Source organism: Salmo salar, chromosome 13 (genome assembly GCF_965601325.2).
Source record: "Salmo salar chromosome 13, fSalSal1, whole genome shotgun sequence".
In the NCBI taxonomy this organism is placed as follows: Eukaryota; Metazoa; Chordata; class Actinopteri; order Salmoniformes; family Salmonidae; genus Salmo; species Salmo salar.
This window is the reverse complement of record NC_138303.1, coordinates 42929764-42945447: the sequence shown is the minus strand read 5'-3', so window position 1 is coordinate 42945447 and position 15684 is coordinate 42929764. Positions and strand designations below refer to the sequence as shown.

At 42.5% G+C, this 15684-nt stretch overlaps 2 protein-coding genes across 4 annotated transcripts in view; one reads left to right on the top strand and one right to left on the bottom strand.

The window, feature by feature from the left end:
- igfbp-6b2 (insulin-like growth factor binding protein 6 paralog B2) overlaps positions 1-15684 on the top strand; it is an 81687-nt gene that overhangs the window by 16870 nt on the left and 49133 nt on the right. The window lies entirely within an intron of this gene.
- spryd3 (SPRY domain containing 3) overlaps positions 1-15684 on the bottom strand; it is a 91690-nt gene that overhangs the window by 32870 nt on the left and 43136 nt on the right. Inside the window, exon 7 of one of the 3 annotated variants that reach the window (XM_014135940.3) lies at positions 1189-1341. The exons of 1 other annotated variant lie outside the window; for it this stretch is intronic. In XM_014135940.3, coding sequence (XP_013991415.1) covers positions 1189-1341 — 153 coding nt within the window. The remainder of the gene's footprint in view (positions 1-1188; positions 1342-15684) is intronic. One more of the 3 variants, XM_014135942.3, reaches the window with a different exon arrangement.

The window sequence follows — 15684 nt, the reverse complement described above, 5'->3', positions numbered from 1 at the left end:
AGATGAGGGGTTTGAATTAGTCGTGCTAAAATTTCTTTAATTGTTTTTTTCCTCTTCATCAAGCACACTGTGTTCTATTCCTACAACAAAGGTGTTGAATAATGAGTGAAGTATGTAGGTACAGTGGATTCGAAAGTATTCAGACCCCTTCCCTTTTTAGTACTGACTTCCCATTCATGTATGTTGCAAATAAGTAGAGAAGACATATTATTGAGTCGAACTTGTAAGGTAGTCATGAATAGTAAGTAATTTTTTTTTTCATGAGGTTGTGGCAACATACTGCCATCTGGTGGCGACTAGAAACAATGGCATAATAGGAACTACTTCAAATTGATGGTCCTTGAAAATAAATATTAGTGCTTGAATAAGTAATTGTGAGTCCTTGAATTTGACTTGCCACTGTCTGTACGAACCCTGTACTGTACCTAAATGTGTTTTACGATTGTACTATTACTTCCTCAACTTCAAAACAAGCAGAATCTGACTAAATAAATGCCACCTATACTTCTCTGTGGTGCTGATGGTTAAAAACTGTATAAAGAGTTATGAATGCTTACCCTTAGGCTATGGCCAGACAGAGATTTTGTCTCAGAAAATTACAGATTGAGCCAATGTTAATTTTTGTTGTTGTAATTTTTACCCACTTTTTCTTCCCAATTTCGTGATTATGATCCTGTATCATTGCTGCAACTCCCCAATGGGCTCGGGAGAGGCTAAGGTCGAGTCTTGTGTCCTCCGAAACATGACCAGTCAAGCCGTGCTTCTTAACATCCGCTTGATTAACCCGGAGGAAACACTGTTCAACTGACGACCATGATCAGCCTGCAGGCGCCCGGCACCGCCACAAGGAGTCGTTAGAGCGTGATAAGCCAAGTAATGCCCCACCAGCCAAACCCTCCCCTAACCTGGAAGACGCTGGGCCAATGGGATCGAACCCCAGGCTGTAGTTACAATGCGATGCAGTGCCTTAGACCGCTGCGCCACTCGGGAGGCCAGAACCAAATGGTTTTTCAAATGGGAGTCATTTGTTGACAGATGGACAACGGAGATCATTGCCAAACACGCACGCAACTCTTCCGAAAATAGTTGATTAACTTTTGACAAAAATGGACAATTGATGAATGCATGTGATTTCATCTGTCTCTGTGTGGCCATAAGTTTACTGATGTGCAATTGTACAGTGCTTACCCTTCTGGCCAGGCCCAGGGCAATGTAGCACTTCTCTCCAGCATCCACTATCTCCACCTCAAAGTAGTGGCAGCGTGTGCTGAGGGGCTGCCTGGCCTGGGCCAAACCCACGTCCAGGATGCTCTTCCCCTTCCCGACGTACTCCAGGAGCTGCTAAAGTGTGTGTGGGGGGGGGGAAATAGGGTCAGTATTCATATACAACATACTGTAGTTTTGACTAAGTTGGCCTTTCGCGAACACGCTTGGAGTACTCAAAAGACAGATACACCTAAAGCCGGGCGTACACTACACGATTTTGGCCCCGATTTAGCTGTCCCAGATGGGAGACAAAATCCACATGTTGATGCATACTCGGGGCGCGCTACCGTCATCTACCTTTGTTTAACGTGAGTGGGTCCGAGACGGAATCTAAGGTCTACCGATCACATCTTTGAGCCGTCCCAGAGGTCCCGATACTTTCAAACATGTTTGATTTTATCGGCACAAAATCTGCTATGCTCTTGTAGTGTGAGATGTGCAACGACAAGTTTTGAGAATGGTGATCAGCAATAGCCAATGAGAGCTTGCCAGAGAAGATGCCAGTGAGATGATGATGCTGTATCGCATCACCCAGAATGTGTAGACTCTCAAGCAGGAGCCATGACAACTACTGGTAGCCTATGCATTTGTACTTGCAACCAGTGTCATATTGTCACAGCTTTGTAGTTCACAAGCAATGCTGTTCAATAAAAAATGGAAAGCAATGCTATTCAATTAAAAATGTATTGGCTAGATATTTCAACTCTGCATGGCAAGCATGAATGTTTGAGGCTGGTTTGAGCAACAGCTCGTTATAGCTACGTTAACCTGTTGGGGCTAGGGGGCAGCATTTGCACGTCTGGATAAAAAAAATGTACCCGATTTAATCTGGTTACTAATCCTACCCAGTAACTAGAATATGCATATACTTATTATATATGGATAGAAAACACTCTAAAGTTTCTAAAACTGTTTGAATGGTGTCTGTGAGTATAACAGAACTCATTTGGCAGGCAAAACCCTGAGACATTTTCTGACAAGAAGTGGATACCTGATGTGTTGTATTGACTTTAAACCTATCCCATTGAAAAACACAGGGGCTTAGGAATATTTTGGCACTTCCTATTGCTTCCACTAGATGTCACCAGCCTTTACAAAGTGTTTTGAGTCTTCTGGAGGGAGATCTGACCGAACAAGAGCCATGGAACGATGATGTCCCATTAGACACCTGGCGCGCGAGTTCATGTTGGGTAGCCTCGTTCCAATACGTTATAAAAGAGTATGCATTCGTCCACCTTGAATATTATTCATGTTCTGGTTAAAAAAGGCCCTAATGATTTATGCTATACAACGTTTGACATGTTTGAACGAACGGAAATATACTTTTTCCCCTCGTTCATGACGAGAAGTCCGGCTGGCTTACATCATGTGCTAACGAGACGGAGATTTTTGGACATAAATGATGAGCTTTTTTGAACAAAACTACATTCGTTATGGACCTGTGATACCTGGAAGTGACATCTGATGAAGAGAATCAAAGGTAATGGATTATTTACATAGTATTTTCGATTTTAGATCTCCCCAACATGACGTCTAGTCTGTATCGCAACGCGTATTTTTCTGGGCGCAGTGCTCAGATTATTGCAAAGTGTGATTTCCCAGTAAGGTTATTTTTAAATCTGGCAAGTTGATTGCGTTCAAGAGATGTAAATCTATAATTCTTTAAATGACAATATAATATTTTACCAATGTTTTCTAATTTTAATTATTTAATTTGTGACGCTGACTTGACTGCCGGTTATTGGAGGGAAACGATTTCCTCAACATCAATGCCATAGTAAAACGCTGTTTTTGGATATAAATATGAACTTGATAGAACTAAAAATGCATGCATTGTCTAACATAATGTCCTAGGAGTGTCATCTGATGGAGATTGTAAAAGGTTAGTGCATCATTTTAGCTGGTTTTATGGTTTTGGTGACCCTGTCTTTGACTTGACAAAACATTACACACAACTCTTGTAAATGTACTGTCCTAACATACTCTAAATTTATGCTTTCGCCGTAAAACCTTTTTGAAATCGTAAAACGTGGTTAGATTAAGGAGATGTTTATCTTTCAAATGGTGTAAAATAGTTGTATTTTTGAAAAATTAGAATTTTGACATTTATTTGGATTCAAATTTGCCGCTCTTGAAATGCACCTGCTGTTGATGGAGTGCACCACGGGTGGCACGCTAGCGTCCCACCTAGCCCCAAGAGGTTAACAATCTAATCACATCATCACCTTGTTTTCGTGAGACAGTGTGATATCGAGAACCCTCACGACCAAGTGAAGAATCTTGTAGTGTGTGACCCCCCCCCCCCCCCCCCCCCCCCCCGTCTATGCCACACTTGCGTTGGCAAGACAACAAACTACAGGAAACACAGAGGCAAAGCGATGTTAGGATTTTGGAAGTCGTGTAGTGTACGCCCGGCATAAGGAGGAAGTCACCAAGTACAGACTAGCAAATGTACTAAATAGGGAATTGGGTTCCATTTTGGAACACAGTCATACTCCCACTGTAACAGGCACGCCCATGTTGATCATGCGTAAATAGTCTCGCCAAATATTCCACTGATTGAACATTATAATATGGAAGGCTTAACAGATCCTATAGGAAAAACACATTACTAAGCCTCAGAAGAACAGGTTTCTATGGGAAGGGCAAGTAGGTGGGCAGCTAGGCAACCAAGTGCTGCTCCTATTTTTCCATCCAGTGTGTCATAGAGAATAGAGAGACCGAAGGAACGCCTTCAGCTTGAAGTGGAAGAGAAAAGATGAGACAAAGTGGGGGTGGACTCCTCTAATAAGCTTGTGACAACACCTGGGTGCGTTAAGGTAATAGGCCTACAGCGGTTTTGAGTTCTACTTCAAAAGGAAAGGTTTCCCTCAATTAAATGATGATGAATGTTGCCAGGTTATCCATCCAGTGGAAATAAATAATTTCCTAACTTGGTCTCAGTCAAGAAAATATAGTTCTTTCAATTATTCTGTGACAGATTGAATGAAGGACCAATCCAGGTAGAGTGTTCCTTACAGTACCTGGGCATACTATCTCACACCCAAAATACATACTCCTTACATCAGCAATATCAAGTGAGAAAGGACAAACACAGGCCAGGATCAACTTTGTCAAACTCTACTCTCAATATGAAAACTGCGTTTTCCCATCAACATAACACCAAATGATGGAATTTCTTGTAGAAGAATGGTGTCGCATCCCTCCAATAGAGTTCCAGACACTTGTAGAATCTATGCCAAGGTGCATTGAAGCTGTTCTGGCTCGTGGTGGCCCAACACCTTACGACACTCTGATGGTGTTTCCTTTATTTTGGCAGTTACCTGTATAATACTGCTGACGACCCAGATGCTACAGTCTGGAAGGGAATCTGCACATGAAAGCTATATTTAAAGTGGACAGGGATCGTGAAAGTTGATCATGTCAATTTTTTTTATTTATTGGCAATACTAATCTTCCAAGTCACAATCTGGTTATTAGACGTCCTAAAACTCAGACATGAAAGACATCGTCAGCAGCTGACAAAAAAAAAAAAATCTTCCCTTTAAAAAAACACAATTCATTCTATTACTGTCTGTCTGGCCAGTTGCAAAAAAATACAAAAATGAGTGCCCTGTCTTGTCTTGTGTGTCCTCAACTCACAGGCCTGCCCTACATTAATGGGTATCCACTTCTTTACAATCTTATTTTTTAGACTGTCCTTTCTTGTTCTCTTGCTGCTATCTTATCCTTCTCCTCAACCTCTTCAACTTTCATGCCTGGACAGTAGCTGTTATTTTGAGGGAGAGAGGGAGTTGCAGCGAGTGTGTTGTCACACCTTCCCGCGTCTGTGATGCTGAGTAATGGAGAGAGAGAAAGAGAGAGGTAGATAGAGCAAGAGAGAAGTTTTTAATCAGCTCTCCCTCCCAGCAGCTTGGAACACGCTTCAGTGAGAGTGCTGACAGATGCCTGCAGTCATTCTCTCTGCTCTCCCTTTTGCTCTCTCTCATTCTCCATCTCTTCCCTTTCTCCTTCTCTCTCTGATCATGGCACCATCCGGGGTGTTGGTGTCAGGGCTGGTGGTAGGGGTAGTGTGTGAGTGTGTGTGTGTGGGGGGGCTAGGTCTTCCAAGTTTCCTGTCACTCCTGGAGGCATTTGGAAGAAACGTAGGAGATTAGAGGGCCTCTCCCTCCCAATCAGCCCGCTTGGGCTTGGTACCTGTTTGGCTGCCACTGTGTGCTGCCTGTGTAAAATGTTCTACTGCACCCCAAATGGCACCATATTCCCTATTTAATGCACTACTTTGACAAGGGTCCAGGGCTCTGGTCAAAAGTAGTAACGACACTAAATAGGGAATAGGGTGCAATTTGTGAATCAGATGATTACTCACCAGTTGCCTACCAAATTACCTATCCATCAATCATATTTAGCCAATTGATCCCAAATAACCTAGAAGAAGTTCCTGGACTATTTACATTGACATGCCCACCCTCCCTTTTGTTTTTACACTGCTGCTATTTTTGTACTATTTTTACATTATTTAGTAAATATCTTCTAAACTCTTTCTTTAACTGCATTGTTAGTTAAGGGCTTGTGAATAAGCATTTCACGGTAAGGTTTACACCCATTTTATTCGGAGCAAGTGACAAATAAAAAGGGATTTGACTGACCAAAACACAACCAACTATCATTTTGACACAGACCATTGATAGCTTTCTATCAGTAGTGCTGCGTATGGCCAAAAAGCTGGCACGCAGGCTGCGCCGTCTGTGCTGAAGCAATACAGCAGCACTTGAAAGTGTGTAATTGAAACTTAGTCAACATACTGCAGAATCAAAACACACTCCAAAAATATAAATAATCAATCAATCACTCATTCCCTTACTATCACTTGGTAAATAAACTCACCACAGATGCCAAATTCAGAGGAATGTTTTGAACACACACTGGGGTGAGGCTGTGAAGGTCTGAGAGAGAGGGAGACAGAGAGACAGGGTGTGTGAGATGATTTTTCTACTGCACCCAATTAAATCAATCACTCACTCAGGACAATGATTCCAGGGTCTGTTTACATTGACTGTGTGTCAGGTGAACTGTAGGTCTACATGGCAGATGGTGTGGAACATAGAAATAGAATGAAGTAGGGCATAGAACGGCCGCTGGTCCACCCATCACGGAACGTTGACTTGAAAGGAAATTACCATTCTAGTCCTATGTCTATGGCGTGTGAAGATACTGAAGTGATGTGGACAGTGGAGTAGGCCTAGATAAAAGCAGAACCTGCAAGAGGACAGGGATCAAAACATAGCCTTTGTTTACCACAGTATAGAACGCAACACTAGCTTCGTAGCCTTACATCCATCACCTTCCTGTGTTTGACTAGCCAAAAAAAAGGCCCACTTCTTATTTGAGGAGTTGAAGTAGTGACTCCTTAGTTTTAAAACATTTTCTTATAAGCCGTCTTCCGGATGTACTCAACACAACCAGACAGTCATGGCCCCACTGCAGATGAAGAGAAACCTTTCATTTGGCTTTGGCTGTACATTTACATTTTAGCAGACACTTACCCAGAACAACTTAAGAGTTAGTGTATTCATCTTAAGATAGCTAGGTGGGACAACCAAATTTCACAGTCATAGTAAGTACATTTTTCTCCTCAATAAAATAGCTCAGCGAAGTCAGAGCTAGTAAGGGGGAGAAAAGTAAAGTGCAAGTGTTAGTTCACTTGTAGTTACATGATACAACTTTTTTTTTGGGGGGGGGGGGGGGGGTGTGCTGTGTCATCAACTCCCATCCCTTTCATGCAGACTCCTACACGGTTTCCACCTTTAATCTCTTCCTTCCACTTCTGAGTGGAATTTGAGTCGAGTAACTTTCTTTCAAAAGAAAAGAAGCAGCTGTTACCTAAAAGGTGTTTAGAAAGTCATTATTACACTTTGTGACATAAGTATTACATAAGTGAGTCAGTGTAAAAAAAAACGAAGAGAAAAAGAAAAAAAAATCTCCCTCAGTAAAAATCTCCCAGTTGGGGCCAGGAATGACCTTGATATAATTCTTCAACTGCACACACACACCCAGTCAAGTACGCGCACACACACACACACACACACAGCTACTCTCCACATGATGTAATATTAAGACCATAATTGCCTGCAGCAGAAGCTTCTTGCTGCCCCCCCCCCCACCCCGATAATCTCTGGTTAGTTAGCTTCAGGGAGGAGGAGGGGGGGGGGGGGGGGGTGGGGGGGGGGGGGTGCGAGAGAAAGAGCAGAGAGAACGTTAGTTACCTCCAATGAAAGAGAGGAGCTTCTAATAGTTTTGTGGTGATACAGTGAGGGAAAAAAAGCATTTGATCCCCTGCTGATTTTGTACGTTTGCCCACTGACAAAGAAATGATCAGTATATAATTTTAATGGTAGGTTTATTTGAACAGTGAGAGACAGAATAACAACAAAAAAATCCAGAAAAACACATGATTTGCATTTTAATGAGGGAAATAAATATTTGACCCCTCTGCAAAACATGACTTAGTACTTGGTGGCAAAAACCTTGTTGGCAATCACAGAGGTCAGACGTTTCTTGTAGTTGGCCACCAGGTTTGCACACATCTCAGGAGGGATTTTGTCCCACTCCTCTTTGCAGATCTTCTCCAAGTCATTAAGGTTTCGAGACTGACGTTTGGCAACTCGAACCTTCAGCTCCCTCCACAGATGTTCTATGGGATTAAGGTCTGAAGACTGGCTAGGCCACTCCAGGACCTTAATGTGCTTCTTCTTGAGCCACTCCTTTGTTGCCTTGGCTGTGTGTTTTGGGTCATTGTCATGCTGGAATACCCATCCACGACCCATTTTCAATGCCCTGGCTGAGGGAAGGAGGTTCTCACCCAAGATTTGACGGGACATGGCCCCGTCCATCGTCCCTTTGATGCGGTGAAGTTGTCCTGTCCCCTTAGCAGAAAAACACCCCCAAAGCATAATGTTTCCACCTCCATGTTTGATGGTGGGTATGGTGTTCTTGGGGTCATAGGCAGCATTCCTCCTCCTCCAAACACGGCAAGTTGAGTTGATGCCAAAGAGCTCCATTTTGGTCTCATCTGACCACAACACTTTCACCCAGTTGTCCTCTGAATCATTCAGATGTTCATTGGCAAACTTCAGACGGGCATGTATATGTGCTTTCTTGAGCAGGGGGACCTTGCGGGCGCTGCAGGATTTCAGTCCTTCACGGCGTAGTGTGTTACCAATTGTTTTTTTGGTGACTATGGTCCCAGCTGCCTTGAGATCATTGACAAGATCCTCCAGTGTGGTTCTGGGCTGATTCCTCACCGTTCTCATGATCATTGCAACTCCACGAGGTGAGATCTTGCATGGAGCCCCAGGGCCGAGGGAGATTGACAGTTCTTTTGTGTTTCTTCCATTTGCGAATAATTGCACCAACTGTTGTCACCTTCTCACCAAGCTGCTTGGCGATGGTCTTGTAGCCCATTCCAGCCTTGTGTAGGTCTACAATCTTGTCCCTGACATCCTTGGAGAGCTCTTTGGTCTTGGCCATGGTGGAGAGTTTGGAATCTGATTGATTAATTGATTCTGTGGACAGGTGTCTTTTATACAGGTAACAAGATGAGATTAGGAGCACTCCCTTTAAGAGCAGGGGATCAAATAATTTTTTCCCTCACTGTAGCTGGGAAACAAATTAACTCTGTTTTATTTCCTCTGCAGAAAAACAGAGATGAGACGTCCCTGCTGTTGTTTTTCTGGTCACCAGCATACCAGCATCAAGTCACATTATGCAGGCTTGCAAAGTGATGTCTAATTCCTATTGGAATCCAGCACCAAGTGGGGATACAGTGCCTTTGGAAAGTATTCAGACCCCTCGACTTTTTCCACATTTTCTTATGTTTCAACCTTATTCTAAAATGGATTAAATAAATAATACATCCTCAGCAATCTACATACAATACCCCATAATGACAGTGAAAAGTTATTTATTTTTGCAAATGTATTACAAATAAAAATCTGAAATACCTTATTTGCAATAGTATTCAGACCCTTTGCTATGAGACTCGAAATTGAGCTCAGGCACACACCTGTCTATTTAAGGTCCCACACTTGTCAGAGCATAAACCAAGCCATGAGGTCGAAGGAATCGTCCGTAGAGCTCAGAGACAGGATTGTGTCGAGACACAGATCTGGGATAGGGTACCAAAAATGTTGTGCAGCATTGAAGGTCCCCAAGAACAGATGCCTCTGTCATTCTTAAATGGAAAAAGTTTGGAACCTCCAAGACTCTTCCTAGAGCTGGCCGCCCGGCCAAACTGAGCAATCAGGGGAGAAGGGACTTGGTCAGGGAGTTGACCAAGAACCCGATGGTCACTCTGACAGAGCTCCAGAGTTCCTCTGTGGAGAAGGTTGTCTTTCTGGAAGATTCTCCCATCTCTGCAGCACTCCACCAAATCAGGCCTTTATGGTAGAGCAGCCAGACGGAAGCCACTCCTTAGTAAAATGCAATTGACAGCCTGCTTGGAGTTTGCCAAAAGGCACCTAAAGACTCTCAGACCATGAGGAACAATATTCTCCGGTCTGATAAAACCAAGATTGAACTCTTTGGCCTGAATGCCAAGCGTCACGTCTGGAGGAAACCTGGCACAATCCCTACAGTGAAGCAACGTGGTGGCAGCATCATGCTGTGGGGTTGTATTTCAGTTGCAGGGACTGGGAGACTAGTCAGGATAGAGGCAAAGATGAACGGAGCAAAGTACAGCGAGATCCTTGATGAAAACCTGTTCCAGAGCACTCAGGGGCAAAGGTTCACCTTCCAACAGGACAACGACCCTAAGCATACAGCCAAGACAACGCAGAAGTGGCTTTGGAACAAGTCTCTGAATGTCCTTGAGTGGCCCAGCCAGAGCCCGGACTTGAACCCGATCAAACATCTCTGGAGAGACCTGAAAAAAGCTGTGCATCGACGCTGCCCATACAACCTGACAGAGCTTGAGAGGCTCTGCAGAGAACGGGAGAAACTCCCCAAATACAGGTGTGCCAAGCGTGTAGCGTCATACCCAAGAACACTCGATGCTGTAATCGCTGGCAAAAGTGCTTCAACAAAGTATGGAGTACAGGGTCTGAATACTTATGTAAATGTGATATTTAAGTTGCTTTATTTTTTATAAATTAGCAAAAATGTATAAAAAAACTGTTTTTGCATTGTCATTATGGGGTATTGTGTGTAGATTAATGAGGGAAGAAAAAACTATGTAATCAATTTTAGAAACAGGCTGTAATGTAATAAAATGTGGAGAAAGTCAACGGGTCTGAAGACTTTCCGAAGGCACTCTATATTTCCGTTGACCCCCTGCAGTACCTCTGTGGACCCACGGTTGAATACCACAGGCCAATATGAATTCTAGCTACTTTCGAACTACATGCGCCCTAGAAACTAATATGTAACACTGTAAATACATTGATTTATTATAAAAGTAAAACATTTTGATACAAATACCAGTCATTGAAATTACTAAATCATTTGTGGAATATTTGGTTTCTACATTGTATAAAAAGCACTATTTTCCTAATGGGATGCAATACACTGAAAATGGTACACTGTTTCTTTAAAAACGTCAGGTTTGTGATGACGACATACAAGAGATCTATCATTCATTCATTGCTATGATCATTGATCTCCTGAAGATGGTATTCCTTTACTTCTGTGTCCCCAAATGTTTGCATACACCGGTAAAGTTACCAGGTTGTTAGATAGCTAGCCAATGAGGTAACATTACTGAACAAAGTGTAAACAAATGGTTAACGACGTCGCCAGTTTTAGAACGGCCAACGACATGATTTATGAATGTAAAATGCAGTCCCTGTGATCCGCTATAGTAAGATACAAATGTTGCGCCGGTAATATGGGTCAGATCTTTTGACCTGGAAGTAAGCCATTTTTGCTGTAGTACTCATTTGTTGCTCTAGGGCAGGAGGAAACAAGGGTACAGCAAAGCCTTATCATTACAACAATTATTATCTGGGAGATTTTGCTCCCAAAATAAAACTCCTAGACGCACAGCAAAATATTTTGTCTCATATGCGACCAAATGTGTCGTACTTTAGAGCTCTGATGATGGTAAATTTTTCTACCCAATATTTTGGAAATAAGGTACAATCATCACTGCGCTTTGAAAAGTAGGTGGAGGCAATGTACCTGTGTTAATTTGTAGCCTACTAGTAACACACCAAATACGACAAGACACAGACCATGCTGGTCTTCTAGGCAGAGTTCCTCTGTCCAGTGTCTGTGTTCTTTTGCCCATCTTAATCTTTTATTGGCCAGTCTGAGATATAGATTTTTCTTTGCAACTCTGCCTAGAAGGCCAGCATCCCGGAGTCGGCTCTTCACAGTTGACGTTGAGACTGGTGTTTTGCGGGTACTATTTAATGAAGCTGCCATTTGAGGACTTGTGAGGCGTCTGTTTCTCAAACTAGACACTCTAATGTACTTGTCCTCATGCTCAGTTGTGCACCGGGGCCTCCTACTCCTCTTTCTATTCTGGTTAGAGCTAGTTTGCGCTGTTCTGTGAAGGGAGTAGTACACTGCGTTGTACGAGATCTTCAGTTTCTTGGCAACTTCTCGCATGGAATAGCCTTCATTTCTCAGAACAAGATTAGACTGACGAGTTTCAGAAGAAAGTTCTTTGTTTCTGCCCATTTTGAGCCTGTAATCGAACCCACAAATGCTGATGCTCCAGATACTCAACTAATCTAAAGGCCAGTTTTATTGCTTCTTTAAATCAGAACAACTGTTTTCAGCTGTGCTAACATAATTTCAAAAGGGTTTTTTAATGATCAATTAGCCTTTTAAAATGATAAACTTGGACTAGCTAACACAATGTGCCATTGGAACACAGGAGTGATAAAAATAAAAAAATCTGCCATTTCCAGCAATAGTCATTTACAACATTAACAATGTCTACAATGTATTTCTGATCAATTTGATGTTATTTTAAAAATGGACAAAAAAAATAGCTTTTCTTTCAAAAACAAGGACATTTCTAAGTGACCCCAAAATTTTGAACGGTAGTGTATATTTTTTTTTAAATAGAGCATCGGTAGAATTTCCCTTTAAGTCAAGTAAATGTATTGCAGTAAAAAATGTTTTTAAATTGTATGTTGCAAAATCTGTTTTTGCATATACATTGACTGATTAAATCAATACATTTATCTTATGCTACACAAAGATAAAAAAACGAATCCTATCCGTTAGCTGGATTTATTGCACCCGTTACTGAAATGGTTGTTCCAGTTTAAACGGTTTAGGTCAGGGATGGGCAACTTTTATGGGGTCGGGGCCACAGAAATTCTGGGGGGGCCACAGTTGCTCGAGGGTCTGCGTAAGCACATCCATGCCCACACATGCAGTCATAGCCGGCCCTAGCCTTCTGAGGGTCCTAAGCGAAATTTTGTTAATTTCCTGCAATTCTACACATTTTGCCATGGGACATAGTGAACATTTTGTAGTTTTAAAGCAAGTTTGCTGCAAATCTAAACATTTTGCCATAGGGTGGAGATAAATGTTTGCAGATTGTAATATAATATCTGAGTGAGTGACTTGGGGGCCCCACGGTCGGTTATTCAACCATAATTCCTACAAGTTTAGATATCTGGACGCTACACTAACTTAACAATGACATGGGCTAATTGAGTGACTGTCATGAGAAAAACTACTGATGCACAAACAAATAAAAAAATTGCACTTCGTTCAATCTACTATTCTAACTCTCAACAGTAAGTTGAAAACACAATGAATGCTGGTCAGCCAGCACAGCCAGTTAGACCATGCTAGTTGGCTTGCAGAACCAGCGAGACCATGCTGGTCAGACCAGCACAGACCAGCATCAGACCAGCACAGACCAGCTTAAAATTCATGCTGGTCTATGCTGTTTTTTTCAAAATGGCTAAAGAGAATAAATGGAACATACATCTCTATTGTCTGTGGTTGCACCCCAAATGTCACTCTATTCCCTATATAGTGCATTACTTTTGATCAGCACCCTGATGACCATCAAAAGTAGTGCACTATATAGGAAAAAGTGTGTAGAACAGCTCAACTAACTAACAACTCGGCTAAACTATGATGAACCAGAACCAATATTTTGAATATCATAAAATCTCAGTCTTACTTTAAACTGTAGCTGGCTATTTAAATCAACACAATTCTTAATCTGTGTCACTGTCATTCGTGTGAGATATCTCTTGCCATCTAGGCCATTTTTCAGATATGATGCAGACTTAAGCGGAAATTTTCAGTGAGACGTCTAGTTAAAGAAGCAGGTTGGCCCGGCCTCGCCTAAACCTCCCACATACAGTATTCATCAGAGCTTCCTTTCATACTCACAAACACACACTTTCTCACGCTGTTCTGTTCCCATCGTGGAGACAGTCAGAGGACACTCCGGTCGGTGCCACTGCCTGCAGTGTCTGCCTGCCTGCCTGCCTAGTGGTTCTCAACAGTGAAATTACACAGTTTATGGGAAACTGATGAACTTCAGCAGATCAAACAGTATCATGATGGGATGCATGACAACTGTTCCTCCAAGGAAGGAACCAGGCAACCTTAGAAGGGTGTTAGCTCCTCTAGCAAATGGAAATAACATGACTGGTGGTTCAGATAGAACTCTATGGAGAGGTGCATGTGTTGGCTGGAGACCAGCACAGATGATAATATATTCTATGTGCTGCTCAAGTTTAGGTGGGGGAACCTGGAAGGGGCAAGAGGACATGATGATTTGATCTTTCTAGGTTAATTGACACACTAAGAAGAATAATATGGGATTTAATACTAGAACAGTCAGCCCATTTAAAACTTCAGGAGGATACGTGTGTGTGTGTGTGTGTGTGTGTGTGTTTTTTTTACTATCCTTGTGGGGACTAGAAGTCCTCACAAGGTTAGTAAAGCAAAGAACATTCTGACAAGGAAACATTTCACAAGTAACCAAAAAATGATATTTTAGGCTTAGGGGTTAAGGTTTATGGTTAAAATTAGGGTTAAGGTTAGAGAAAATAGGATTTTGAATGGGAATCAATTGTTTGGTCCCCACAAGGATAGTAAAACAAATGTTTGTGGCAGATAGCCTAGCAGGTAAGATGGTTCAAATCCCAGAGCCGGCAAGGTGGGAAAAAAATCTGCCATTCTGCCCTTGATCAAGGCAGCTAACCCACGACAACAACAACTGCTCCCTGGGTGCCGATGACGTCCGATTAAGGCAGCCCCCGGCACCACTCTGATTCAGAGGGTTTTGGTTAAATGCGGAAGACACATTTCAGTTGAATGCATTCAGTTGTACAACTGACTAGGTATCCCCCTTTTTCCCCAATGCAGCCCACCGGGCGGTAAGTGTAAAAGTGTCTAGACAGAACATTATGGGGGTGGGGGGGTGCAAACTCAATATACTTTGAAATGAATAAAACCAAATCGAAAACTGTGTAGAAATGAACCCACATAGTTCCTTGACTGTGTCCAGCTCGCTGATAATCACCAAAATGAAAGCTAGAGAGTCAGGGAGCATAGAAAATGGTGTTATGTTGGTGACAACAGAAAGACAGTGGCAGCCATGCAGGTGTATGTACATGCGTGCATGTAAGCGAGATGTGTGCGTGTGTGTGTGTGTGTGTGTGAGGGAGGGAGGGAGAGCTCAGTCATTCCAGCAGCAGACTGAGGTGTTGCCCAGCCCTCTGCAGCACTATGCTGGGGGGGGGGGGGGATTAGCTTGGTGGGGACAGCCGCTGCTGTGGCAACAGGGAGAGAGGGATTTGGCTGCTTGCATTTGTATCAAGCAGCACGTACGCAGCACAGCCAGCCAAATGCCTCCTCACAAGACAAAACATACAGGAGCAAGAGCATGGCGGCGGACAATACAACTTATAACATTACCTAAGTCTTATTTCAATTGGGAGTTTTAGTCTATTAGTCAAAACTGATTTATATGGATTACACAATACGTGTTCTGTCTGTTTTGTGTACCTTCCATTAAAAACCATGACAAAAGGAGTTCAATAAATCAGTAATGATGTAATATTATGACATTAAGGGAATTGAGCAATCCCCCATCCCCCCAAGAATAACAGACAGAGACAGATCAGTCGTAAATTTAGACACACCTACTCCCTCAAGGGTTTTTCTTTATTTTTACTATTTTCTACATTGTAGAATAATAGTGAAGACATCAAAACAATGAAATAACCTGATTGCTCAGATTAGAGCTGTCCGCCTGGCCAGGAAGAGTCTTGGTGGTTCCAAACTTCTTCCATTTAAGAACGACGGAGGTCTCTGTTCTTGGGGACCTTCAATGCTGCAAAACATTTTTGGTACCCTTTCCCAGATCTGTGTCTCAGCACAATCCTGTCTCGGAGCTCTACGGACAATTCCTTCGACCTCAATGTAGAAAAT